We start from the raw sequence: 26,735 nt of genomic DNA, 5'->3' as shown, positions 1-26,735 counted from the left end.
GACCTACTGTATAGCACAGGGAACCCAATACTCTGTAATGGCCTATATGGGAAAAGAATCTAAAAAACAGTGGATATATGTATAACTGATTCACTTTGCTGTACAGCAGAAACGAACACAACGTTGTAAATCAACTATACTGCACTAAAAATTAAAAAAAAAAAAAAGGAACTCAAAGATATTTGTAACCTATATTCCTTGAGGAAGAACCAGGATCCTTCTTTGATCCCTGCACTATAGTTTCTTTATTGTTCCTCGTTTGTTTCTGCATCCCCTATTTCCCTGATTAGTAGCTGTTTGAATATGCCCTTTGGAACTCTGGGAAGATCGAGGAGGCTGAAGCCTTTATCCTTCAAATAAGAAATGGGGGACCCGGAAAGGCTTTGTTCCTAGGAGGGCCCCACAAGGTCCTGCTTGGTTTCACATACAGTATGTAATCTTTTGAGATTGGTGTTTTTCACTTAGCCTAATGCTCTGTAGATTCAGATTGTCACATGTATCAATCAGTAGTTTGCTCCTTTTTATTGGTGAGTATTGTTCCACAGTATGGATGCGCCACAATTTGTTTAACCATTCACCCATTGGAAAACATCTGGATTGTTTGCAGTTTGGGGCTATTACGAATAAAGCTGCTATAGACATTCATGTATAGGGTTTTGTGTGAATGTAAGTCTTCATATCTCTGGGATCAATGCTCAGGGGTCCAGTGTCTGAGTCATTTGGTAGTTGCATGTTTAGTTTTAAAAAAATCTACCAAACTGTTTTCTAAAGAAGCTATAACATTTTACATTCCCACCAGCAAAGTGTGAGTGATCCTCGTCAGCATTTGGTGGTGTTAACTATTTTTCATCTTGGCCATTCTGATAGGTGGATAGTGATATACAAAGTGAGAATGTCTCAACTTCCCCTTCATTCCTGAAGGGTAGTTTTGCTAGTTATAGGATTCTGGGTAAATATGTAATTCTTTTCTTTTATACTGGGAAAATATTCTGCCATTTTCTTCTGGCTTCCGTGGTTTCTGATGAGAAATAGGCTGACCTTTGAATTGGAATGTTTTTCCTTATAGCAAGGTGCTGTTTACCTGGGCTCCTTTTCAGAATTTTTTCTTTTCTTTAGTTTTTAGAATTTTAATTATGATATGTCTTGTAGTGGATTTTTTTCTATCATGTTTGGAGTTTTCCCAGCTTATTGAATCTATAGATTTAATGTCTCTTGCCAAACTTAGGACATTTTTAGCCATGATTTCTTCTAGTGCTTTTTCAGCCCCTCCCTCTTTCTTTTCTGCTAGGACTGTGAAGACATGAATGGTGGATCCTTTATGTCCTGCAGGTCCATGAGGCTCTGTGTAGTTTTTGTTTTTTCAGTCTATTTCTGTCTGTTATTCAGACTGTATAATTTCTACTTTTCTATGTCTTTGTTCACTGATTCTTTTCTCTGTCCCTTGCTGTTGAGCCTATTCCATGATTTTAAAATTCTAATTATTCTAGTTTCAGTTCTAAAATTTCCATTTGGTTCTTCTTTTTACCTTCTGTTTCTTTGCCAAGACTTTTGTTTTCTTGAGATTTTATATCTTTTTCTTTTCATTCAAGTGCGTTCATAATTGTTCATTGAAACATTCTTATCATGGCTGCTTTAAAATCTTTGTCATGTAATTCTAACATCACTGTCATCTATTGATTGTCTTATATTCATTCAGTTTGAGATATTTCTGGTTCTATATATAACGAGTGATTTGGGATGAAATCTGGACATTTTTGTATTGTGTTATTTAAAACTGCTGTTTTAGCTCGCTTCTCTAACACTACTCTGGTAGGGCAAGAGTGTATGCCACCTCATTATTGCCAGCTGGGAGCTGAAGTCCAGGATCCCTACTTGGCCTCTTTTAATGCAGAAGGTGACAGGCTTCTCATTACTGTTGGATAGGGGTGGAAGGAAGTCTAGGCTCCCCACGCAGTCTCCACTACATTGCCGGGTGAGGGTTACTACCAGCCAAGAGGGATGAAAATCCTGACTTGACCTCTCTGACACCACCCTGGCAAGGTATTGGGGTGCCTTATTCCAGCCTCAGGCAGGTGGAAGTCTAGGATCCCCCCTTGACCTTTGCTGGCATTGGTAGGGGGGCAAGGCCATAATTTTTTGTTTTTGTTTTTTTAGAGTTTCTAAAATCTTCATTAGATTGAACATGTGTTTTTTTTTTTCCTTTTCCTTTATGGTTTATTACAGGATGTTGTATATAGTTCCCTGTGCATACAGTAGGACCTTGTTATTTCTCTGTTTTATATATAGTAGTGCGTATCTGTTAATCCTACGCTCCTAATTTATCCCTCCAGCCACCCTTTCCCCTTTGGTAACCATAAGTTTGTTTTCTATGTCTGTGAGTCTGTTTCTGTTTTGTAAATAATTTCATTTGTATCATTTTTTTAGATTCCACATGTAAATGATATCATATGATATTTGTGTTTCTCTCTTTCTGGCTTACTTCACTTAGTATGAAATCTAGATCCATCCATGTTGCTGCAGATGGCATTATTTCATTTTTTATGGCTGAGTAATATTCCATTGTATACATATACCACATCTTTATCCATTCATCTGTCGATGGATATTTAGGTTGTTTCCATGTCTTGGTTATTGTAAATAGCGCTGCGATGAACATAGGGGTACATGTATGTTTTCAAATTAGAGTTTTCTCCAGATATATGCCCAGGAGTGGGATTGCTGGATCATATGGTGACTCTATTTTTAGTTTTTAAAGGAACCTCCATACTATTCTCCACAGTGGCTGCACCAATTTACATTCCTACCAACGGTGTGTATGTGGGGTTCCTTTTCTCCACACCCTCGCTAGCATTTATTATTTATTATTTGTAGACTTTTTAATGATGTCTATTCTGATCTGTGTGAGCTGGTACTTCGTTGTAGTTTTGATTTGTGTTTCTCTAATAATTAGCGATGTTGAGCATCTTTTCATGTGCCTATTGGCCATCTGTATGTCTTCTTTAGAGAAATGTCTATTTAGGTCTTCTACCCACTTTTTTTTTTTTTTAATAAAGGAGATGTAGTTCTTTTTTTAAAAAAATTAAATTAATTAGTTTATTTATTTATTTTTAGCTGTGTCAGGTCTTAGTTGTGACATGCAGGATCTTCGTTGCAGTGTGCGGGCTTCTCTCTAGTGTGCAGTTGTGGCGCACAGGCTCTTCGTTGTGGTGTGTGGGCTTCTCTCTAGTTGCCGCGCTCGGTCTTCTTTCTAGTTGTGGCACGCAGGCTCTCAAGTTGAGGCACGTGGGCTCAGTAGTTGTAGCGTGCGGGCTTAGTTGCCCCTCAGCATGTGGGATCTTAGTTCCCTGACCTGGGATCAATGCGGTGTCCCCTGCATTGTAAGGCGGATTCTTTACCACTGGACCACCAGGGAAGTCCCTTCTGCCCAGTTTTTGATTGGGTTGTTTGTTTTTTCGTTATTGAGTTGTATAAACTGTTTGTATATTTTGGAAATTAAGCCCTTGTTGTTCGCATCATTTGCAGATATTTTCTCCCCGTCTGTAGGTTGTCTTTTTGTTTTATTTATGGTTTTCTGTGCTGTGAAAAAGCTTATAAATTTGATTAGGTCCCATTTATTTTTGTTTTTTTATTTCTATTGAGGCCATAGTTTTTTATGTGGTGTTTGGCTAGAGTTGAGTGATTATTGTATAAGTTTTCTGTCTGCTAGGCTATCCCTTTCCTGTTCTTTTGGCTTTTGTTGGAACTTCTTTTGGTCTGCATACATTGGCATTCCTGTGTTCCTAGTCTTATCACCTCCAAATCTGGGATATGTGAGGCAAAAGGAAAACCCAGGGAACTGTGGTGTTCCTCGTGTCCCAAGGTTCCTAGCTGGTCTACCTTTTCTCCGCCTTTCAGTCTTTATGTTTATAGTTTTATATTTATATAATGTCCAGGGTTTTTCATTGTACTTTGTGGGAGGAGTAGGGAAAAGTACTCCATCTTCCCAGAAGTAAAGTCCTGGTTGACGTTAAAAAAATAAATTCATTAACTTACTGCCTCTTGAATGTTTCCGATTTCCATTTTGAAATATCGAAATTTGAGCATTGTTATAGTGTCTGGAAAATTAACTTGATTTTTAAAAATTTATAGTAAAAAATTAAAATTTTTTGTATGCTATATGTGTTTCTGCAGTCATATTGGGGGATTCCTGTTTTGGGGGACAAAGAGTTCTTTTTTGATCTTTTAATTTCAAAACTGGGAAAAACAAGGTATATTTCTTGGACATATTAAGTAACTGATCTATTTTCCCTATTTGTTTTTAGCTTATAGTTGCAACAACATGTATGGGAGTAAACCATCCCATATTTTCTCGTAAAACTTTTGATTTTTGTATAGTGGATGAAGCCTCTCAAATTAGCCAACCAGTTTGCCTAGGGCCACTTTTTTTTTCACGGAGATTTGTGTTGGTGGGGGATCATCAGCAGCTTCCTCCCCTGGTACTAAACTGCGAAGCAAGGTAAGCAGACGTTGAGGTTTCAATTTTAAACTAGATTCTTTTTAAGGGACAGTTTCAGTACACTGATAAGCCTGAACTGGATTTGTTGACAGAGCTCTTGGCATGAGTGAAAGCTTATTCAAGAGGCTGGAACAGAATAAGAATGCTGTCGTACAGTTAACCGTGCAGTACAGAATGAACAGGTATTTGTAACAGTGTCAGCTACGAGTGATTTTTGTATTTGTGTTCATCACTAAAACTAAAATTATTTTGTAATTCCCTTAGTAAAATTATGTCCTTAAGTAATAAACTGACATACGAAGGAAAGCTGGAGTGTGGATCAGACAAAGTGGCCAATGCAGTGATAAACCTACCTAACTTTAAAGATGTAAAGCTGGAACTGGAGTTTTATGCTGATTATTCTGAAAATCCTTGGCTGGTTGAAGTTTTCGAGCCAAAAAGTCCTGTTTGTTTCCTTAACACAGACAAGGTAAAAAACAAACATTTTCTTTAGTTTTTCTCCTTTTGCTCTGTTATTTGTATTCCTCAGTTTTCAGTAGCGATTGCTTCCTTAGAGCTTATCGGTTAAAACTAGTGTACTTCTTGTACTTTAACACAAAAGAATCTTTTCTTTCTATAGACTCACTGTCTTTGGGAGGTTTATTCAAAATTGACTTTTGAAGTCAGAAAGGTAGAAAGTGAACTCAACTGTATAATTACATTTCCGATAAAAGAAATTGGCATTGATATTGTCAGAGGTCTGGGTTTACAAATGGACAGCAGATACGATAAATTGATGTCCTTTTGATGACCTTTTTTAAAAAAACAGACTTTATTTTCTAGAGCAGTTTTAGGTCCACAGCAAAACTGAGCTAAAAGTACAGAGATTTCCCATATATCTCCTCCCCCCACCGTATGCATCTAAAGATCTCTTTGCAAATCTGTCATTAAACAAAAAATCTGCACAAGGACTTTAAATGACTTGAGTCTTATTTCTGAGAACTAAGAACAAAGTTTTGACCCTATGTTCCTACAGTTTGTTTTATATAGTGCTTCTCATTATTGATTTGGAAGTCTATGTAAGTTCAAATAAAAATATAATGACCAATTATATGTATGCATGTTATTCTAAAATAGGTGTATCTCTTGTTATTAAGATGGGTGGAGCCAGCTGGTTGTTAAAAATAGGGCCTTACCATGTGTGTACCATGGTGGGATTTTCATTCTCTTGGACATTGCCTTAGTGTTTCAGGATGAAGAATTAACACCTAGGGGCAGGCAGGCTCTGGGATATTTAGTCACATAAACTGATCTCACAAATGACTGCTTTTATAAACCACAACTCTAATTTATTAGTTATCATTTACCATTTTTTAACCTCACCAGTGATATTTCAGAGTCTTTTTTGCTACTCACATTTCTTCTTTCTTGGCATCAGGATTCCAAATAAGTTGTATTAAAATTAATCAAGGTTACTAAGGAATGATGTTGGAGCAGAACAATCCTTTGAAAGTTCTACTAGGTATGGTAGAAACTGGGGAACCTTATCGCTCCATTATTTGTATGAAAATCAACAAGAAAATGGAAAGGGCACAGATATTAGAGCCAGATCTAAGTTTGAATCCTAGTGCCATGAGTTATTGTGAGGCTTGGGCAGGCTACTCATCTCTTCTGACCTTTGATTCCTATAAAATGGGGGATAACACAGTAAAGTTTGTGAAGCCCAGTGTATGGTCAGCTTTCATAGAGATTTTAGTCTGAACTCTATGTAGCATGTTTAAGATGGGTTGCCTCTGGGTGGCTTTCTGAAAGTGACTAATATCATTCATTTTTGTTAATTCTTTTACCTTCAACTTTAAGATGAAGATATTTTTCATCTGTTTCCACATGTGGTAGTACCGTCTCTATGGCCACCTGTGTACTGACAGTACTCTTAACTTCAGAGATTGTTTTGCAAGCAGGATGCGTATTTTTTCTATTTAGGTTCCAGCACCAGAACAAGTTGAAAAGGGAGGTGTCAGTAATATAACAGAAGCCAAACTCGTTGCTTTCCTGACCTCAGTTTTTATTAAGGTAACATAGAATTTAATTTTGAGGGTTAATTAATATTAAGGTACAGAGTAATAGAATATTAGAATGCCAGGAACTTTAGATCTAAAGTTAACTTTTGTTTATTAAGATACAGAGGAATGAAGCCTGATTGTTTTTATTTTGAGAACATTTATCTAAGACATGTAATTTTTTATACAGTAATGGCATTTTGAGTTTCCATTTAGGATAACTTTGTAACATCAGATAATTCTGATTGTTTCAATTTAGTGCTGAAGTCAGTATGATTGGCAATTGGAAACCTCTGGTGTAAGGGATAGCAGAAAGTAAAATGTATTTCTTTATACTTTTTTTGGTATGGCAACACTGTTTTGGTGGCATACAAACCATTATACTGCCATGAACTTCTAAATAACAAGGGAACAATGTTTGAGGAAATTATTTCATTTCAGGAAATGTGGATATAGCCTTAGAGTGAACTCAATAATTGTATTTACTCCTTGTGATAGGAACATGTATTATAAACATCAATTGGGCACATTATGTAAACATTTAATAAATTTAGTAAAGCTTAAATAACAAAAGTCAGGATTTTTTCACCTTAAATTGTGTTCTTTTCTGTTTAGGCTGGTTGTAATCCCTCTGATATTGGTATCATTGCACCATACCGGCAACAGTTAAAAGTCATCAATGATTTATTGGCACATTCGTCTCTTGGGATGGTCGAAGTTAATACAGTAGACAAATACCAAGGAAGAGACAAAAGTATCATTCTAGTATCTTTTGTTAGAAGTAATGAAGATGGAACTGTGAGTTAATTGTATTTTCTGCTTTGTTGTCTGATTTGTATTTTATATTTGTTTGGGACATTATTTACCTCTCTTTTTTTATTTTCCTCTCTCTTTTTTAATTGTGGTAAAAAACACATAACATAAAAATCACCTTCTTAACTATCTTTTAATGTACAATTCACAAGTATTAAGTATATTTACAGTGTGTGCAACACAACTCCAGAATGTTTTCATTTTGCAAAACAAATTCTATACCCATGAGCAATTCCCTAATTCCCACTCTCTCCTTTCCCTGGCAATCACTTTCTGTCTCTGTGAATTTGACAGAATTTTATGAATTCTGTGAATTTTCCATATAAGTGGAATCATACGGTATTTGTCCTTTTGTAAGTGGCTTATTTCACTTATCATAATGTCCTCAGGGTTCATCCGTGTTGTAGCATGTGTCAGAATTTTCTTCCTTTTAAAGGCTGAATATTATTCCACTGCATGTATATACCACATTTTGTTTATCCATTTATCCATCAGTGGACATTTGGGTTGCTTCTACCTCTTGGTTATCGTGTTTGGAGCATTTTTAAACATATAGGCTTCCCTAGATATACTTTCAAATTTATAGATAATTCCAGGCTTTGTTTTGTTTTTTTGCATTTTTATCTCTCCTTGACTCATTTTTCTTGACTATGCGATAGCTTCATATGGTTTTTAAGATACATGTAGTAGAGGGACTTGCCTCGTCATCCAGTGGTTAAGACTCCACACTTCCAATGCAGGGGCTGCGGGTTTGATCCCTGGTCAGCGAACTAAGATCCCACATGCCACGCTGTGCAGCCAAAAATAAATAAATGAAATAAAATACACATAGTATAAAGTCTCCCTTCTTCCCGGTTCCTCCACTTAGTTCTTACCCTCACAGATAATCACATGTTTGGTTTTTTGTTTTTGTTTTGTTTTTGTTTTTTTGGTAACCTTCTACATTTCTTTAAGCATATGCTTAAAGATATGAATCAGTATTCATATTCCCCTCCTTTTTTGCACAAAAGGTAATATATACACTATTCTGGACTTTGCTTTTTCCACTTAACAGCTTGGAGATCTTTCCATGTCATTACACAGAGATTTCATTCTGTTCTTACAGATGCATAGTTTTCTACTGTATATATGGGTCACGGTATATTTAACCACTCCTCTGAGTCTTCTACTATGACGAGTTTCTATTACTGTTAAAAAACAATGCTACACTGGGGCTTCCCTGGTGGCATGGTTGTTGAGAATCCGCCTGCCAATGCAGGGGACCACGGGTTCGAGCCCTGGTCAGGGAAGATCCCACATGCCATGGAGCAACTAAGCCCATGTGCCACAACTACTGAGCCTGCTCTCTAGAGCCCGTGAGCCACAACTACTGAAGCCCGTGTGCCACAACTACTGAAGCCTGCGCGCCTAGAGCCTGTGCTCCACAACAAGGGAAGTCACCACAATGGGAAGCCCTCACACCGCAACAAAGAGTAGCCCTGCTCGCCACAACTAGAGAAAGCCTGTGCACAGCAAAGGAAGACTCAACGCAGCCAATAAATAAATAAAATCTATTAAAAAAATTTTTTTTAAAAAGAAACAGAGAGCTTGTTTCATAGATATTTAAAAAAAACAATGCTACACTGAGTGGAGATAACTTCAATTCTTTTTTTTAAAAAAATATTTATTGGGCTTCCCTGGTGGCGCAGTGGTTGAGAGTCCGCCTGCCGATGCAGGGGACACGGGTTTGTGCCCCGGTCCGGGAAGATCCCACATGCCGCAGAGTGGCTGGGCCCGTGAGCCATGGCCGCTGAGCCTGCGCGTCCGGAGCCTGTGCTCTGCAACAGGAGAGGCCACAACAGTGAGAGGCCCACGTACCACAAAAAAAAAAAAAAAAAAAAATTTATTTATTTGGCGGTGCTGGGTCTTAGTTGCGGCACTTGGGATCTTCATTGCTGGGTGCAGGATCTTTAGTTGCAGCATGTGGGCTCCTAGTTGTGGTATGCGGGATCTAGTTCCCCGACCAGGGATCGAACCCAGGCCCCCTGCATTGGGAGCACGGAGTCTTAACCACTGGTCCACCAGGGAAGTCCTAACTTCAATTCTGTATTATATATATTTAATATTTAAAAATTTTTAGTATATTTTTATTATATGTATTTAATAATTTAAAATTATGGCTAGGATATCATACCCACGATAAAATACTTGAAGTTGGCACTGTGGGCAAGTTTTTCCAACTGTCTGGATTTTAAATGTGTTGATGAATCTTTTTTGCAGTATATGTTTTTGAAAACTGCTCAAAAAACTCAAATAAATAAGAAAACTCAAAGAATGAAAATTACAATTTCTTTCAGCTTGGTGAACTATTGAAAGATTGGCGGCGTCTTAATGTTGCTATAACCAGAGCCAAACATAAGCTGATTCTCCTGGGATGTGTGCCCTCACTAAACCGCTATCCTCCTTTGGGGAAGCTACTTTATCATCTAAACTCAGAAAAATTAATATCCTTTTTCTTTTATATATGGTCACATTTTTTTTTAATTAAAAAAAAAATTTTTTTTTATGGTCACATTTGATTGTGCTATTGTGAGTACTTCATTTATGTATTTGTATAAACTAAAACTCGGTGTCTCGTGTTTTCCATGGGCATATTTCAAAAGATCTGATTCTGCAAAGGAAAGAGAGAAAACAATTCACAGGAAGTAATTTTAAGCAAAAAGTGAAATAATGAACGTGGTGGTGAAGGATAGTTTGTGAAATGAGAAGGGGGAAAAAAAGGGACTTGATTTTTTTGCCTTAGGAACAGGGTGCATGTTTCCTAGAATACATCTAGGAAAACTGGTTATCCCTTCTGGTTCCTCTCCCCTCAATTTATAACCTTTTTTAAAAAAAAATCTAGGACAAAGTATTATATTTAAAAATGGAGATTATTACTTGTCATATTGTATTAATAGATTATTTTAAAAATAGGTCATCTCTTTAAAAAATTATATGTAGGTCTCAGGCTAATAAGATATGTAAACCATATTGCTTAAGTATATTATTATCCATAGAATGCCATAAAAATCTTTACCATTTTTTTAGCAGCCCTGTAAACCAAATTACAGAATGTTAGATAATAATGTCATATATGTTTTTATGTAATTCCACATTGTGTTAAATATATCTTCCTTAATTTATTTTACATCATTGATCTTCCATCAGGAGAACATGAAAGTCTTTGTCATATATTGGGCGATTTTCAAAGAAGATAAAGCACTGTTTTCCTTGCTTTTTCCAAACCATCATGATCTTCTCTAACTGTTGCCTATTTATAATTCGGATATGCTGTAAAATCAGTGCCTGGTTACACTGTGAAGATAACTTTTATCCCAAGGGTAAGAAATGATGTAAATATACTCTTTCAGAGTTCCTGTTTTATTTATTTTTTGGTATAACCTTGTTAAACATAAAGTTCTATTACCATACAAAATTTAACATAGTATTTTTTTAGTACAGGTGAACCAAAACTGAAAAGTCTAAATTTATAGGTATTATAAATGTGGTTTTGTATGATCTAGAGTTTGATAAATTTCTACCACCTTTTAAAGCTGGGATGGATTTTTCAATCTGAGGCTTAAACCTTTAAATTTTCAAGATTAATTTGATCTTTTAGATTTTTAATCATATTTTGTTTATTTGAAAGATTAGGTAAGAAAATTGATTGCTTTTGTCATTTAAGGACAATCTTGTGATGATGAGAACATAAGTAAGACGTTTTTCTGTATTTTGAGGTCCCTGATTCAAAGGTCATTCTGCTGGTTTTTTTCCTGACTTTTGCTTTCTCCTGTCAGAGATGTTTTCACTTTAAACCTAGTCTTTTAAATTATCACTGATAAATGTATTATTTCCAGTTAATTTCTGATTCTCCTTACTCTCCCACTTGTTATTTTCACTTTTCAGTATTCTAGTGAAAGAAAATAATTCCTACTGTTCTTTTGAGAAGAAATTTTGTTTGCTGAATTGATGACAAATTTAAAAGGTGTATTCCTATTTTTACTTATTCATGTTCATATGCCCCTTAGTTTTAGGGCATTTCTCAATTTTCTCTTTTGGTATAAAAATGTTTTGTAAAACAGTTACCTCAAAGTGCTTGATTACTTATATTGTGACCAATTTTAACCTTAGTGTATCCATCTTTGGCAGGGAGATCTCTCACTTCTCTCAAATGTTTTCTTTTTAACGAATGTTAAGTATGTTAAAAATTGCTGCCTCTAACTCACATGTTTTAAAAAAATTATTACTTGAAGATTTTATTAAATAAATTGTTCTCTTACTGTTAGATCTTACAGTGTCAATTATTAATACTAAATAATAATTAAGATCAGGGTTGTCCACAATTTTTTCCAGTGTTGAGAACTGAAATATTGATAATGCTCTAAAGCTGAAACCAAGGAGTGTTGACATTATAAAGAGATTTATGAAGGACACACAGGATGGAGTTGATCATGGAGATACTATGGATTAGACAGGAAAAACTAGGAAGTTTACAGAGATAAGGCTTAAATATTGGTTAGATATTCCTGGGAGTGAGATGAATAATGTAAATTCTTTTGGTTCAATCAGTGGTTGCTTTACAGATTTGTAAAGGCTTTGCCTGCAAAGCCCTGTGGAAGAAGAGCCCTGGGAGGGGTTCCATGTTTCTTGTCATTTGGGATTCTGTCTTTTTTTATCTTTTTTTTGCGGTACGCGGGCCTCTCACTGTTGTGGTCTCTCCCGTTGCAGAGCACAGGCTCCGGACGCGCAGGCCCAGCGGCCATGGCTCACGGGCCCAGCCATTCCACAGCATGTGGGATCTTCCCGGACCGGGGCATGAACCCATGTCCCCTGCATCGGCAGGCGGACTCTCAACCACTGCGCCACCAGGGAAGCCCTGGGACTCTGTCTTGATTACAAGAGTCTAGCCACTTAGTTGAAAGAGTTAGGATTCGTCTTTTATATATAAGATGCTGTGAGTTGGAGGCTTGGGGTGAGCTGTAAGTTAAACCCAGACTGGGCCATCAAATTGCTAATAGTGCAGTTTAAGTATGACATCCACGCCAAGGACTAAGACAGCAGTGGCTACCAGTCTCTAATGTTATTGGGCAGTCACTTTGTGCAGGTCCAGATCAAAAGCATCATTAGCCTAGACAAGGTCTTCCTTATAGTGTAAAGCCAGGATGTGATGACAGTGTAGCCATTCCAGTGGCCCCATTCCTGAAAATCAGTTCAGAGTTCTGCCTCCTTACCTCTCTTGCTGCCTCCTCTGATTCCTTTCTTTTCTTCCTCGTCTCTCACTCTCTAGAGACGGGTCTTTCCCAGAGCTCTATGTTTGGTCTGGTCCTGTTCTCCCTCCTTGGACAGTCACTGCCTCCAACCATGACCTATGTAGCTGTTTACCAAATCTGTATACCCTGCCATGTCTTCTGAATTCTAGTTATATCTGTGTTCCAGCTCCAGCCTTCAGAGTCTTCTGTGAGCACTTCCGAGTCAGCACATACAAAATGTAAATTTCCATCTTCATCTAATGCCTTCCTCTGTAATCTCTATTTCTGTCAAGGACACCATCTACCTCACATTTTCTGAGTTCAAAAGTCTTGGCATAATTTTCTTTCTTTAAATTTTTTTTTTCTAATTATAGAGTAGTACATGATTTTAGTGAGAATTTCAAACACTACAAATTTTAGAAAATTCAATTTCTTTGTAATCTTATCATTTAGTTATAACTACTGGTAGTTTGGTGTATGATAATCTGGACTGGTGCTTAAGAGTAAAAATTGCCAGAACCCACAACAAGAAACACATTTTGCATCATGACTCAGCATGAACATATGTATGTGCGTGCACCTTAAACAGTACTTTAACAAAATATTTACCCTTTTTATATGTGATATACCCTAATATTTTCCACTATTCCAGTAAAAGCAAAGCTGGTTGCAGGGCTTCCCTGGTGGCGCAGTGGTTAAGAATTTGCCTGCCAGTGCAGGGGACACGGGTTTGAGCCCAGGTCCGGGAAGATCCCACATGCCACGGAGCAACTAAGCCCGTGCACCACAACTACTGAGCCTGCGCTCTAGAGCCTGCAAGCCACAACTGCTGAGCCCGTGCGCCACAACTACTGAGTCTGTGCTCTATAGAGCCCGTGTGCCACAACTACTGAATCCCGCGCACCTAGAGCCCGTGCTCCGCAGCAAGAGAAGCCACCGCAATGAAGAAGCTCGCGCGCCACAACAAAGAGTAGCCCCCGCTCGCCACAACTAGAGAAAGCCCGTGCGCAGCAACGAAGATCCAAAGCAGCCAAAAATAATTAATTTAAAAAAACAAAGCTGGTTGCAACCTACTAACATTCTTTCATATCCCACTAATAGGTTGGAACGTGTGGTATGTAATGGAGGTCATTCTCCATTATTTCTTTGCATATTTGTTCTAATGTACTTTTTTTTTTCTGGCCGCACTGCATAGCTTGTGGGATCCTAATTCCCTGACCAGGGATCCAGCCTGGACCCATGGCAGTGAAAGTGCAGAGTCCTAAGCACTGGACTGCCAGAGAATTCCCTAATATACTATTTTTGCTCTTCCCTATACATGTCTTTTTTCTTGTTTGTTGTATCCTCTATCTATATTTGTCTGTTTCTCTAATACCATTTATGCAACTTCACCCAGGCTGAAAGACTAGTATGCTACCTTCTCCAGAAAGCCTTTTCTGATTTTTTTCCTTCCAGAAAGAATTACTTCCATCTTTATATGTAGCTTTATACCACTTACTGCTTTTTTAGCAGCAGTAATAATATGTAATATGCTTTATAATTTTCATAGATATTCTCTCAATTGAATTAAACCCTACAGAGTACCTAGCATTGATATTTCACGTTAGCATATGGCTCTGGGCAAGTCATTGCTAGAACCCAGATGTTCTGATTAGTAACTCAGCAATTTTCCCAGGTACCATGTGTTTCCCATTCAGTGTTGTGTACATTTTCCAGGTGCTATACAAATGTTTAGAAGCATTACAATTGTTGGGAATTCCCTGGCAGTCCAGTGGTTAGGACTCTGCGCTTTCACTGCCAAGGGCTGGGGTTCAATCCCTAGTCAGGGAACAAAGATCCCACAAGCCGCACAGTGCAGCCAAAAAGAAAAAAAAGCATTACAATGGTTAGTGTAAGCAAATCACATCTCAGGCCAGCTGGAAACCTTGGGGCATGATTTGACCAGCTGGTCTATGTAGATTCAGTGGACAGCTTTGCTCATTAAAAAGACTGCTTGTAGCTAAGAGGATAGGCCCATCCAACCTCACTCAAGTCACCACTGACTCTCGGCTGATTGGGACTCATGATCCTGGAAAGTATGAACCAAGATGGACCCAGGGGGTGAAGTCTGCCTTTCCTGACTCTCGGCTCTTGTATAGATACTGCTTTGGCTTATTATGAAAGATTTTTACATAAAAATTATTTTTAAGGCTTTAACTAGCTTTCTTTTCATGATGAGCTTTAGAACATTATTATAAAACCTTTAAAAACACACACAAAAGTAGTATAATGAACTTCTATATACCCATCACCCATATTCAACAGTTAGATTTTGCAGCAATTGTTTTCAACCTTTTTTTCCTTGCCGACATGTTTTAAAGCAAATTTTAGACATCATTCAATTTCATCCCTATATTTCAGTATGTGATGAGTTTTTAAAAAACAGTATTTTGTTACATGATTATATCTGTACGTTTAAAAACCTAGATTCTTAGTTTTAGTACATCAAGAGCTCAGAACAGATTCATATTCTAGTTTAAACCTATTAAGTGTAATAGGTTTTAAACATACACCCTAATTCCAATTCTGTTCAATACAAGGTGGCTAGAGTATCCAGCAAATATGTATTTTGGAGTTTAAGAACATCTTCCTCAAAGGAAGAAATATTTTTTGCTTTAAATAAAGCTGGTCTGTTACTGAACTAAATTTCTTTCCTACATGTTACCTATAAAGTCACTGGAGGGAAAGCAATCCAGAAAATAAAGCTCTTTGCCTTTGTTCTCATGGTTTTATAAAATAAATAAATATATACTTAACATTATTTGCTTTTCTAAATGCACTTGGAACACAAATCCCTCCCTTTTTGCTCATCATTTGGAGAAGAGAAAAATGAACAATTCAGTCATTTCAATGTTTAACAGCAAGATGGTGGAAGGCGTTAGACTTGTCATCAGTTTTAGGCTCCTTCAAACACTGTAAAAACCACAGATGTATTTTGACATTATGAAAATGGAGGCTAGTTTTGTACTGGTTCAGATTCTGGCTCTGTTCGTTAATAGTACTGTGACTTTGGGCAAGTTATTTAATCTTTGAGGTTAGTTTCATCTGTAAAAGAGGTAAATAATTTATTCCTCATGGGGTGGTTCTGAAGATCAAATGAGGTTTTGGCCTAGGAACTGACCTTCACATACATGCTCATTGACCTTCACTTCCACACTCATGGGCATGGAAGATGAACGGTGAAAGGGTGATGGGATAGTTGAGGAAATGAAATTTGACCCTATCTCACATCATCACTGAAATTAATTCTGGGTGCACTAACAGGCCTAAATATTAAAGGCAAAACTATGTAATTCTTTTTTTTTTAAATATTTATTTATTTGGCTGCATCGGGTCCTCGTTGTGGCATGTGGGATCTCTTGTTGTGGCGCTCGTTTAGTCGCGTGGGCTTCTCCCTAGTTGTGGTGTGCGGGTTTTCTCTTCTCTTGTTGTGGCATGCAGGCTCCAGGGTGTGTGGGCTCCAGAGCACATGGGCTCTGTAGTTTGTGGCACGCAGGCTCTCTAGTTGAGGCGTGCAAGCTCAGTAGTTGTGGCGCATGGGCTTAGTTGCCCCGCGGCACGTGGGATCTTAGTTTCCCAACCGGGGATCGAACCTGCGTCCCCTGCATTGGAAGGCGGATTCTTTACCACTGGACCACCAGGGAAGTTCCAAAACTATGTAATTCTTAAAAGAGAGTATCTTCATGACCTTGGAATAAGGAGGATTTCTTAAGACACTAAGGCAAAAACTATAAATTCACTACAAGAAAATTAAGAACTTATATTTAATCAACGGTTGCCATAAGGAGAGAAAAAAAATTAGCCAGAAGATAGTGGCAACACATAACTGACATCAAATTAGTATGTAGAATATTAAGTAACTTGCACAAGCCAATAAGAAAAAGGTAAGTCAATAGAAAAACAGGCACCATTTCTTTGCAAAAGTGAAATTCCAAATAGTAAACATAGGTAAAGTGCTCAATGTCATCAGTAATGAGATAAATAAAAAACAAACCTACCATGCAATCACCTACCCACAAGACGCAAAAAATGAAAAAATCCTCAAAATTCTAAGCATTAGAATGAACACAGCAACAGAAAAACAACACTGCTGATAGGAGTGTAAATTATGAGAAATTTTGAAAACAGTTTGGCATTATCTAGTAAATTTAAAGAAAGGCATACCTGATTTCTAGTAATTGTATTCTTATTTACATGCCCTAGAGGCTCTCCTGCATATAGGGACCAGGAAGTATGTAAACCTGAAAACACCCTAACCTGGAAACTCCTCATGGACATGGACGATGTTGAACAAAAGAAACAATGTTCGTAATGTTATTCCACTTGTGAAAAGTTTGTAAACAGGCAAAAATGAACTATATTGATTAGGGGCACATACTTACGTGGTAGTAACATGCAGAAAAGCAAGGAAACAATTGTCATAGAAGTCAGAATCGTATTTATTAATACTTCTAGGGGGATTGTGGCTAAAGGCCTTTCCCCCAGGGAAGATGACTCTCCTGTTCTATGCTCTCTTGATCTGGTGGTGTTTTCCCAGCTGTTCACTTTATGATTCTTTAAATGTATATATGCTTTATAAATTTATATCCATGTATGATTATCTCACAATAAAGAAAATTAAAAACCAAAAGAAGTAAAGAAACATAATAGAACTGTATGCTGACCAATGTGATGAAGAGATAAACATCGCTCCATTTCCTCGAAATATCAGTCTATTTCTAACTCGGACACTGTTTTAATAATTGCTGGGCTTCCCTGGTGGCGCAGTGGTTAAGAATCCGCCTGCCAATGCAGGGGACACAGGTTCAAGCCCTGGTCTGGGAAGATCCCACATGCCGCGGAGCAACTAAGCCCGTGAGCGAGCCACAACTACTGAGCCTGCACTCTAGAGCCCGCACGCCACAACTACTGAAGCCCACATGCCTAGAGCTCGTGCTCCGCAACAAGAGAAGCCACTGCAATAAGAAGCCCGTGCACCACAACGAAGAGTAGCCCCCGCTCGCCGCAGCTAGAGAAAGCCCGCGTGCAGCAACGAAGACCCAACACAGCCAAAAATAAAATAAATAAATTTTAAAAATATATTCTTAAAAAAAAACAAAAAACAATTGCCGATCTAACTAGGTAATAGCTCAGTTTCCCCAAATTGATATAACTTAAACCTAGTGTCATCTGACCACGAGAGTGTTTACTCCCTGAAATGAGAAAACACTGGCTTTATCTCTGCACCTTTCCCTCGATTACTGAGACCATTCCTCGTTGCTTTTTATAAACCAGTGGATTCACTGGTGGTCCCCTGCGAGTTAGTTGGTGAAGAAGGGAAGCGGTCAGGTGTGTTCGATTAAACCCAGCCGGACCCAGGAGATGAAAACGTTTGCACGTGACTCGCATCCCCTTGGAAATGCAGCGCTAGCGCTCCGGCGAGGCCCCCAGGGTGAGAGACCAGGGTCCGCCCCCCTGCTCCTCAACGCGAGGTTCTCCTCAACGCGAGGTCCTCCTCTCAACGCGAGGTCCTCCTCAACGCCAGGTCCTCAACGCCAGGGCCTCCTCACGCTCCTTTTCCTTCTCCTTCCGCTCCGGCTGGATCCGAAGTGGCTCAGAGAGGGTGGATTTCTCCGCTGCCGGCTTCAGGCTCCGCGGCCCCCCGCCCCACTCGGGCGCCGCGGGACCGCCCGGCCGCCCTCCCGCCGCCGGGAGCGCTGTGGGCCGCAGCGGGCCTGGTCGCAGACGCCGTGGCGGCCGCCGCTCGCCTGAAGGGAGCTGCTGGCGGGGCCCAGGGAGTCCCCGCCCGAGACCGCGTCGCCGCCGCCGCCGCCGCCGCCATGGGTAAGCGGAGCAGGCCGAGAGCGGACGCCCGGCCCTCCGTGCTGGGCCGAGGGCTCGGCCGGGCCAGGAGGATTGGTGGTGTGGTCATGGAGGCCTCGGGGTCGGGACTGGGGTCCGAAGCCGGGTTTGGGCCTGGGCGGAGGCAGCCGGGGACGCAGGGGCGCCCGCGGTCGCCATGGCAACGCGCGGCCGCCCCTCGTTCCCCCTCGCCCCCTTCCCCGTTCAGGGGCCTAATGGCAGAGGTTTGGTGGTCCGTCGGCTTACAGAGAGCGAGGACAGGGCCGGCCGGGGTGCAGCTCCCGGGTCGGGGGAAATAGTCGGGGACGGGCGATGACTTTTCAGGTTTGGGGGTGGCGGAGGGAAGCGTCTCAGGTTTGGGCTTGGGTTCCAGACGCAGTGGGCGGGAGAGGGGCAGCGATGCCGCGCAGGACCCCGGGTGAGCATTCCGTGAGGGTGTTGGGGCGCCCCGAGCCCTTGGGCAGCCTTGCTGGCTGGCAGGCAGGGAGGCAGGGAAGGGGTTCTACAGGCAAGATGCGGGAACGGCCTTTGGGCGCGTGTGGGGGCCGCAGCCCGGGCGGGGCGCGGCTGGGGTGCAAACGCTCCTCTACTCGGGAGCTGCCGGCGCCCACCAGGACCTACCTTCGAGCAGTTATAAAGGCGTCCTTTGTCTGGTTGTGGCATCGTACATTACGGATTGTGATGGGCACTGTTAAGAAAAATGAGAATTGCTGCAGATTATGAAACATCGACTGGTTTCGTCCCCGAAAAAAGAGGGAGTCATACCACGATGCATATTTGAAGCAATGATGTCTTGTGTGGAGATTCTCCACCAGCTAGCTTGGTCGTAGCAGTTGTGACTGTTTGCATTTTAAGTTGCTTAGGATTCAGTGTCACGCTTCACGCCTGGCTATCTGTGGTCAGAAGTAAAATACTAGATCATTGGGAACCCTGGACTTTTTATCCAGTGAAGGAAAAACGGACATTTGGTTTACTTGGACTAGTAAATTTGTCAGGGATTATGAGACAGTATACTAAGTGCTTTATTTTTTTACACTTCATTTTGGCATCTGTGTTTGCTGAAAATATTTCTGCCAGTCACAACAGTGATGAGAGTATGGGGAAGCATCTGAATTTATAAGAAAACTGAGAATAAAATTTGTGGGAAAGAAAAATTTTTGTGAATTGAAAGTATCAGGTAAAATCAGTTTTAAAAAAATGCATCGATTACCTTGATATTCAACTGGATCAGCTGTGTGGAAGGTCAGGCAACCTTAAGGTGAAACTGGACCCTGCTTTTATTTCCTCTGGGAAAATAAAGGAGTCCTGCAATACAGAACTACAATTGCAATGAAAAGAGACAAGATAAAAAGAGGGTTAAAATGAGTGAGAGTTGAATGGCTTCTTTTGTGGCCCCCTATTTTACTTACCTGTCATGTTTGTTATGGGTGAAATTGGAATCTTAGAATTTTAACTACCTTTTATTGTATTGCCAGTTTATTCTGAACATTTTTTTGCTTTTGGATTCATCTGTGATGGTTCCTGCTGTCTGCCTTTGCATGAACCCTTAAACATGTTGTCTGTTACTCTTATCTCCAGAGAAAGATTTAAAAAAACTCATTCTCCCTGAAGAGGTGCCACAAAAGTAAAATAAATACCCTAGAATAGCCAATTTGCAGGATCTTGAGAATAATTCATAAACTTTGGCTGGAGTGAGCATTGTTCTATGGTATGCATGAGAGACATAAAAAGAAGTTAACTAGGGGTGTATGTTAGGAAGACTTACTTGTCCACCAAGGAAAAACAAACCACTGTTGGTTTTACAGGGGAAGGAAAGGGTTTGTATAGTTTACAATGTCAGTTGTTGCAAGTGATGTTGGACTCCTTTCTTGTGCTTTCAGCTACAAAAGACCCTACAGCTGTAGAGAGAGCAAACTTGTTAAACATGGCTAAACTCAGTATTAAAGGACTCATTGAATCTGCTCTAAGCTTTGGCCGCACTTTGGATTCTGATTATCCCCCCTTGCAGCAGTTCTTCGTTGTTATGGAGCATTGTCTGAAACATGGTCTTAAAGGTATTGTGAGATTTTTTTTTAAAAAACCAACTATAGAACCTCCCCCCTCCCATCTTAAATATCCTTGAAAATGTGATTTTTTTTGAGGCCATAATTACTGTTACTTTAAAAATACTGGGTGGGTTGGTTTTAGGAGAAAATACCCTACTACTTTATGTTTTCTAATGGGTGGTCTTCAGAAAATCCTTAGTTGTTACTGTTTTGTAAAAATGTATTTGTATACTCTTTTGTTTTAAAAAAAACAAATTATTTATTTATTTGGCTGCATCGGGTCTTAGTTGCAGCATGCCAGCTCTCTGTTGCGGCACATAGGCTTCTCTAGTTGCGGCGCGCGGGCTCCAGAACACTCAGGCTCAGTAGTCGCAGCACGCCGGCTTAGTTGCCCTGTGGCATGTGGGATCTTAGCTCCCTGACCAGGGATTGAGCCCACGTCCCCTGCATTGGAAGGTGGATTCTTAACCACTAGACAACCAGGGAAGTCCCTGTAAAAAGTGTATTTGATTTAAAAATGTTTTCAACATACTCTGAGCTGATTTCCATTTTCTAGGACAACTATAGAGTTATATAGAAAATCTTAAGCTTGGTGATTCTGGTATGAACTATAATTACTAGTTTGGGCTCTCTTGAATAAATACATTAAAATAGTTGATTGTTGAAATATGAACCTCCTTAGTGCATGGAAACATATCTAGAAAAATTGTCTTCTGGACTGGGTTATTGTAGAAATGTGAGTGCTCCCTGAAAATGATGATAACTGGATATTGTATTCATCTATACATTTCACATTGAATTATTTTTATGTGTTTGTATTATATTACTGTTCTTTTACTTATAGTAACTATTTTGATCTCTGGTTCATATGATCAGAGCTGTGTAGAGGGCTATGTAAGAGATGTGTACTAAGGTGACTATTAAAAAAGAAGAGAAGCTTGCTTTTATGTTGGTATACCAGAAGCCTGGGTAAGTTGGAAAGCTCTTTTTTTAAAAAAATTTTAATTGAAATATAGTTGATTTACAATATTGTGTTAGTTTCAGGTGTACAGCAAAGTGATTCAGTTTTATATATATATTATATATATGTATATTTTATATATCTATATTCTTCTTTAGATTCTTTTCCATTATAGGTTATTACAAGATATTGAGTATAGTTCCCATATTTCTGATATAGAAATATTTTATGTATAGTACTGTGTATATTTTAATCCCAAACTCCTAATTTATCCCCCCCTCCTTTCCCCTTTGGTAACCATAAATTTGTTTTCTATGTCTCTGAGTCTATTTCCCTTTTGTAAGTAAGTTCATTTGTATAATTTTCTTAGATTCCACATAAAAGTGATATCATATGATACTTGTCTTTCTCTGACTGACTACTTCACTTATTATGATGATTTCTAGGTCCATCCGTGTTGCTGCAAATGGTATTATTCCATTCTTTTTTATGGCTAATATTCCATTGTGTATATATACCACATCTTCTTTATCCATTCATCTGCTGATGCACACTTAGGGGGAGTTTCTGACTATGGCACATGAGAGTAGGGGTAAATGTGAAAAGCAAAAGAGGAGATTTACCTAAACATGGTTTTAATAAAATGTACTTTAAACTGAGAAGGAGCCTTGGCATCGAAATTTGAGAAACCCTATATGTGATGTTATTAATGTATTCATTTTTAAATTAAAATTTGTTTATATTTATTGAGATATAATTGACATATAACGTATTAGTTTAATGGGTACAACACGATTCAGTATTTTTATATATTGTGAAATGATCACCACAATAAACCCAGTTAACATCCATTACCACACATAGTTACAAGATTTTTTTTCTTGTGATGAGAACTTTTAAGATTTACTCTTAGCAGCTTTCAGATATACAATACAATCTACAATACAGTAACTGTAGTCATTATGTACATTACGTCCCCAGGACTTCTTTTATAACTAGAAGTTTGTACCTTTTGACCATCTTTACCCATTTCATCTATTCCCACCCTCCAACCCTGGCAACCACCAATCTGGAACGCGTATCTATGAGCTTGGTTTTGTTGTTTTTGTTTCTTCAGGTTCCACTTTTTCTTTAATTAGAGTTAAAATAATTTTAAAAATTATATATAATAGTGAAATATGTTCTTTTTGTACATGAATCAAACAACATAGAAGCACATGGAGCAAAAACATAATTTCCCTTCATTCTCTTCCATTCATCTCTCTAAAGGAATCTTTGTCACTCTTTCAGCTCTTTTCTGTTTTTCTTTCTTTCTTTTTTAAATTGAATTACAGGTGATTTTTTCTTTTACTCTAAATAAAATCATGCTGTATTATTCTGTGACTTTCTTTTTTTCCCTATTTAAAAAAAAGAAAAACTTAATGGTATGGTTTGGAGATTTTGCCATTTACATAGAGTCTTTATCACATTTTTAATGGCTGTAAAATATTTCATAGTATATGTATACCATGACTTATTTAACTACTTTCCTCTTAATGTACACTTAGGTGTTTCCAGTTTTTTATCATTAAAATTATGCTGTAAGGACATCTTTGGATATATATGTTTGTACACACGTGCTAAGATTTCTTTAGGATTCTTAGGAGTAGAATTATTGGGTCAAAGGATATAGGCAACTGATGTCTGTAAAGCCTTCACTGATTAATCAAACAACAGTGAATGTGTTTGTTTCCCCACATTTTTGCCTACTCTTGATATTCTCAGTCTCTGAATACTTCTTTTAATACATCAGGAAGTCAACAGTCTTATCTCAGGCCTTGAGTTTTAATTTGCTTTTTGAAAAACTTCCTTTTTATTTATTTAAAAAAAAAATAGCAGTGACATAGGTCTTTATTTTCCCCCAGACTGCTGAAATGGAATTGCCAAATGATGGCCACGATAGTTACGTTTTAGACTCTTTTCTGAATATATTTTCCTTTACTTCCCAAAATATCATGAGGCATATCCTAACAGTCAAATGCCTATCTTGATCAACCATTATAAAGCTACTTTGTGCTGATGGATTTTTCTCCCCCAGGGAAAATTGCCTATCTTGCTGGCTTTTGGGTGGTGCATATGATAGGCACACTGGATCTACAGATCTGGTCAGTATTAGAAGGAAACATAGTGATTTCATGGTTTTATATTACCCGAATCTCACATTCAAATAAAAGGAAAAGTAAAGTCACAATTTTTTGTGTTTAGAAGTAAAATAACTATTTGTCCTTGGTTTATTGAATAAACTGGTAAAGATCAGCCTGCTAGGGCCACCAGTCTTATTTTTGTACTGGTAAAGAATGAGCCTATGGGACTTCCCTGGTAGTCCAGTGGTTAAGAATTGGTCTTGCAATGCAGGGGACGCCGGTTCAATCCGTGGTCGGGGAGCTAAGATCCCACGTGCTGCAGGGAAACTAAGCCCATACACTGCAACTGCTGAGCCTGCACACCACAACTAGAGAGCCCGTGTGCTCTGGAGCCCTCACGCCACCAACTACAGAGCCCATGCACTGCAACTACTGAGCCTGTGCGCCACAGCTATCGAGAAGCCTGCGCAAAATAAAATAAATATCTATTAAAAAAAGAAAGTTAAAAAAAAAAGAATGAGCCTAGTTGTTCTTCTACTTTAATTACCTACTTGCATATTTCTGATATGGAAAAATGACCAAGGTGCATATTTCTGATAGGGAGAATATCAGAATCAACAGGCTTCTGATCAACAGGGCTGTGTAGTGATAAGAGAGGAAAGGTCTGTGAATAATCGTATGTTAAGTTAGAAATGTTGAAACTAAGTATTTAACATGAGGTTACTACAGTTTTGTAAGTTGAAGTTACATGCATTATATTTTCTTTTTAAAGTAAGAAAATCATTTTTGAGTTATAACAAAACTATATGGGGCCCTTTGGAACTGGTGGAGAAGCTGTACCCAGAAGCAGAAGAAATAGGAGCTAGTGTCCGGGATTTACCTGGTCTTAAGTAAGTAATCTTATTACTTGTTCCTCCTTCACCGTAGAAGTATATTTACTATTCCTTAAAAGTACCTCACAGTCTAGTTTATTATCTTCTCGCAGCCTTATGTAACCTTCTTGCATTCTCTTCTAATAAAATTCTGTTTATTCTTTATGGCTCAGCTCAAATTTCATTTCCTTTATGAAATTTTTCTTAGCCCCTTCAATAAGAATTAAGTGCTGTTTCTTTTATACTGCTATCATTATAGTCACTCTTATATCACTTACTTAAATTCTGCATTGTATTGCAGGAAATAGGCAAGTTCTTTTAAGATAGGATGTATCAATTATGCATTTCCGTTTCCTGAGTATTAAGCTGGTTTGCAGTAGTAGGCAGTTGTACTATTTGAAGACTGATTTAAGCTAAATCCAGGGCAAAGGCTCAGGAGATTTGAGTTCTCTGATAAGCCATTTTTGTACCACAGGACTTGTGCAAATTACTTTTTTTTATTCTTAAAATTGGGATCTATATTGTCATCTGCCTGTTTGACTAGATGAAGGTGCAGCTGGCCCTCGATATCTGTGGGTTTTGCATCTGCAGATACAACCAACTTTGGATCAAACATATTCAAAAAATTTTTTTTCAGAAGGTTTCAAAAAGCAAAACTTGAATTTGCCACACCCTGGCAACTATTTACATAGTATTTACTTTATTTTAGGTATTATAAGTAATCTAGAGATGATTTAAAGTATATGGGAGGATGCGCATAGGTTATATGCAAAATACTATGCCATTTTATATAAGGGGCTTGAGTATCCATGGATTTTGGTATCTGAGGGGGTCCTGGAACCAATCCCCCACAAATACTGAGGACAAACTGTATATGAAATGTCCTAAAAGCTGAATGTTCTAGCTAGTGACTCATGAGTGTTGAAAATTTTTTGCAGGTGTTTTGCTGTTAAGGCTAAGGTTTTATGTTCTTCAGGGTGTGATTAAGATAGAAGAGCTTACTTTAGTTTATCTTAATTCTTGTGAATGAGATAACTTTTTTTTTTATACTTACCATTTTTTGTCAGATTATCAGTTTGCTTTCTCTTAGCTTTACAATTTAGGGTTTTGTATGTTATAGGGAATATGGTAGTGTTTTCTGTTATCACAACATCCAAATTTGCAAGTTGTACTTAATTGAGTGATAAAAGTAAATAGCTATTCATTGAGTACTGTATCAGGGTAACAGGATAATTGTTTTACATGACTTATCTCATTTAGCGCTTAAATCAACCTTAGGGTAGAGATTATTATCATGATAATTGTATAGATGTGAAAAGTAAAGATCAAAGAAGTTACAGTTAACAAGTGGCAGAGCCAGGATTTAAACCCAGTTTTTAGAATTAAATAGCAAGTGATGTTCACACTTCATATTTCTTACAATGGTGTATAAGGTGTAGCAATTTTTAACAAAGAGAGGAAAAGGGGAATTTAACTCTCAAAAAGAGAAATATAAGATTTGGCTTCATTTTAATATGAAGATACATGTTCATATTGTTTTTAAAAAGCCAAACAATAAATAAAATAAAATGCTAAGCCATAAGAAAGTTGTTAGCTGTTTGAAGTGAAGATTGTTTCCTCCCACATTACCTGCTAAAATGTTCTCTGCATAAGAAAACGTAAAAGTGTGAATGATGTATTTCTCTTTAAAAAAGTCATACATGTTCTGTAAAACTTGGTTTTATTTTTACTAAATGATAAGAATTTGGATAAGAGAGATACGAGATTAAATTTTTTTTAGCAAGAGAACAAATCCACACTTTTATTTATTTACTTTTCAATAAGTTTAAATCCTTGAGGGGTATAGCATCACACCGATTTTGTGTCCTATGACCTTAGCAGGAAGGTTGCTTCAGAATTTGGTGCAAACCATGCCACTGTTACCATGAGCACAGGTTACCTTTCCCTAGATGGCTGGTTTTGTTCAGTTTGCCACAAGGAGTTACTGTGTTGTTTTTTGCTTTGTACACATCACATCTCTTGCCTAGGTAGAATTAGTTTTCATCTTGAGCACAAACGACGTCAGTTTTTTTTTTACATCTTTATTAGAGTATAAATGCTTTACAATGTTGTGTTAGTGTCTGCTGTACAACAAAGTGAATCAGCTATATGTATACATATATCCACATATCCCCTCCCTCTTGAGCTTCCCTCCTACCCTCCTCCCTATCCCACCACTCTTGGTGATCACAAAGCATCCA

The 26,735-nt window shown here is 38.3% G+C and overlaps 2 protein-coding genes across 4 annotated transcripts in view; both read left to right on the top strand.

Moving 5' to 3' along the window:
• The window catches only part of DNA2 (DNA replication helicase/nuclease 2), a 48,826-nt gene extending 37,214 nt beyond the window's left edge, over nucleotides 1–11,612 (top strand). Inside the window, exons 15-21 of the mRNA XM_060126060.1 lie at nucleotides 4,302–4,495; nucleotides 4,588–4,677; nucleotides 4,760–4,964; nucleotides 6,458–6,547; nucleotides 7,150–7,332; nucleotides 9,684–9,830; nucleotides 10,515–11,612. Coding sequence (XP_059982043.1) covers nucleotides 4,302–4,495; nucleotides 4,588–4,677; nucleotides 4,760–4,964; nucleotides 6,458–6,547; nucleotides 7,150–7,332; nucleotides 9,684–9,830; nucleotides 10,515–10,583 — 978 coding nt within the window. The 3' untranslated portion in view covers nucleotides 10,584–11,612. The remainder of the gene's footprint in view (nucleotides 1–4,301; nucleotides 4,496–4,587; nucleotides 4,678–4,759; nucleotides 4,965–6,457; nucleotides 6,548–7,149; nucleotides 7,333–9,683; nucleotides 9,831–10,514) is intronic.
• Nucleotides 11,613–18,806: 7,194 nt separating this feature from the next.
• Nucleotides 18,807–26,735, top strand: part of RUFY2 (RUN and FYVE domain containing 2) — a 74,563-nt gene continuing 66,634 nt past the window's right edge. For 2 of the 3 annotated variants that reach the window (XM_060126698.1, XM_060126697.1), the window contains exons 1-3: nucleotides 18,807–18,912; nucleotides 20,375–20,548; nucleotides 24,396–24,513. In XM_060126698.1, the coding sequence (XP_059982681.1) occupies nucleotides 18,807–18,912; nucleotides 20,375–20,548; nucleotides 24,396–24,513 (398 nt within the window). The remainder of the gene's footprint in view (nucleotides 18,913–20,374; nucleotides 20,549–24,395; nucleotides 24,514–26,735) is intronic. The other variant, XM_060126699.1, reaches the window with a different exon arrangement.

This window comes from Lagenorhynchus albirostris, chromosome 16 (assembly GCF_949774975.1).
Source record: "Lagenorhynchus albirostris chromosome 16, mLagAlb1.1, whole genome shotgun sequence".
Classification (NCBI taxonomy): Eukaryota; Metazoa; Chordata; class Mammalia; order Artiodactyla; family Delphinidae; genus Lagenorhynchus; species Lagenorhynchus albirostris.
This window is presented reverse-complemented; position numbering and strand designations above follow the sequence as displayed.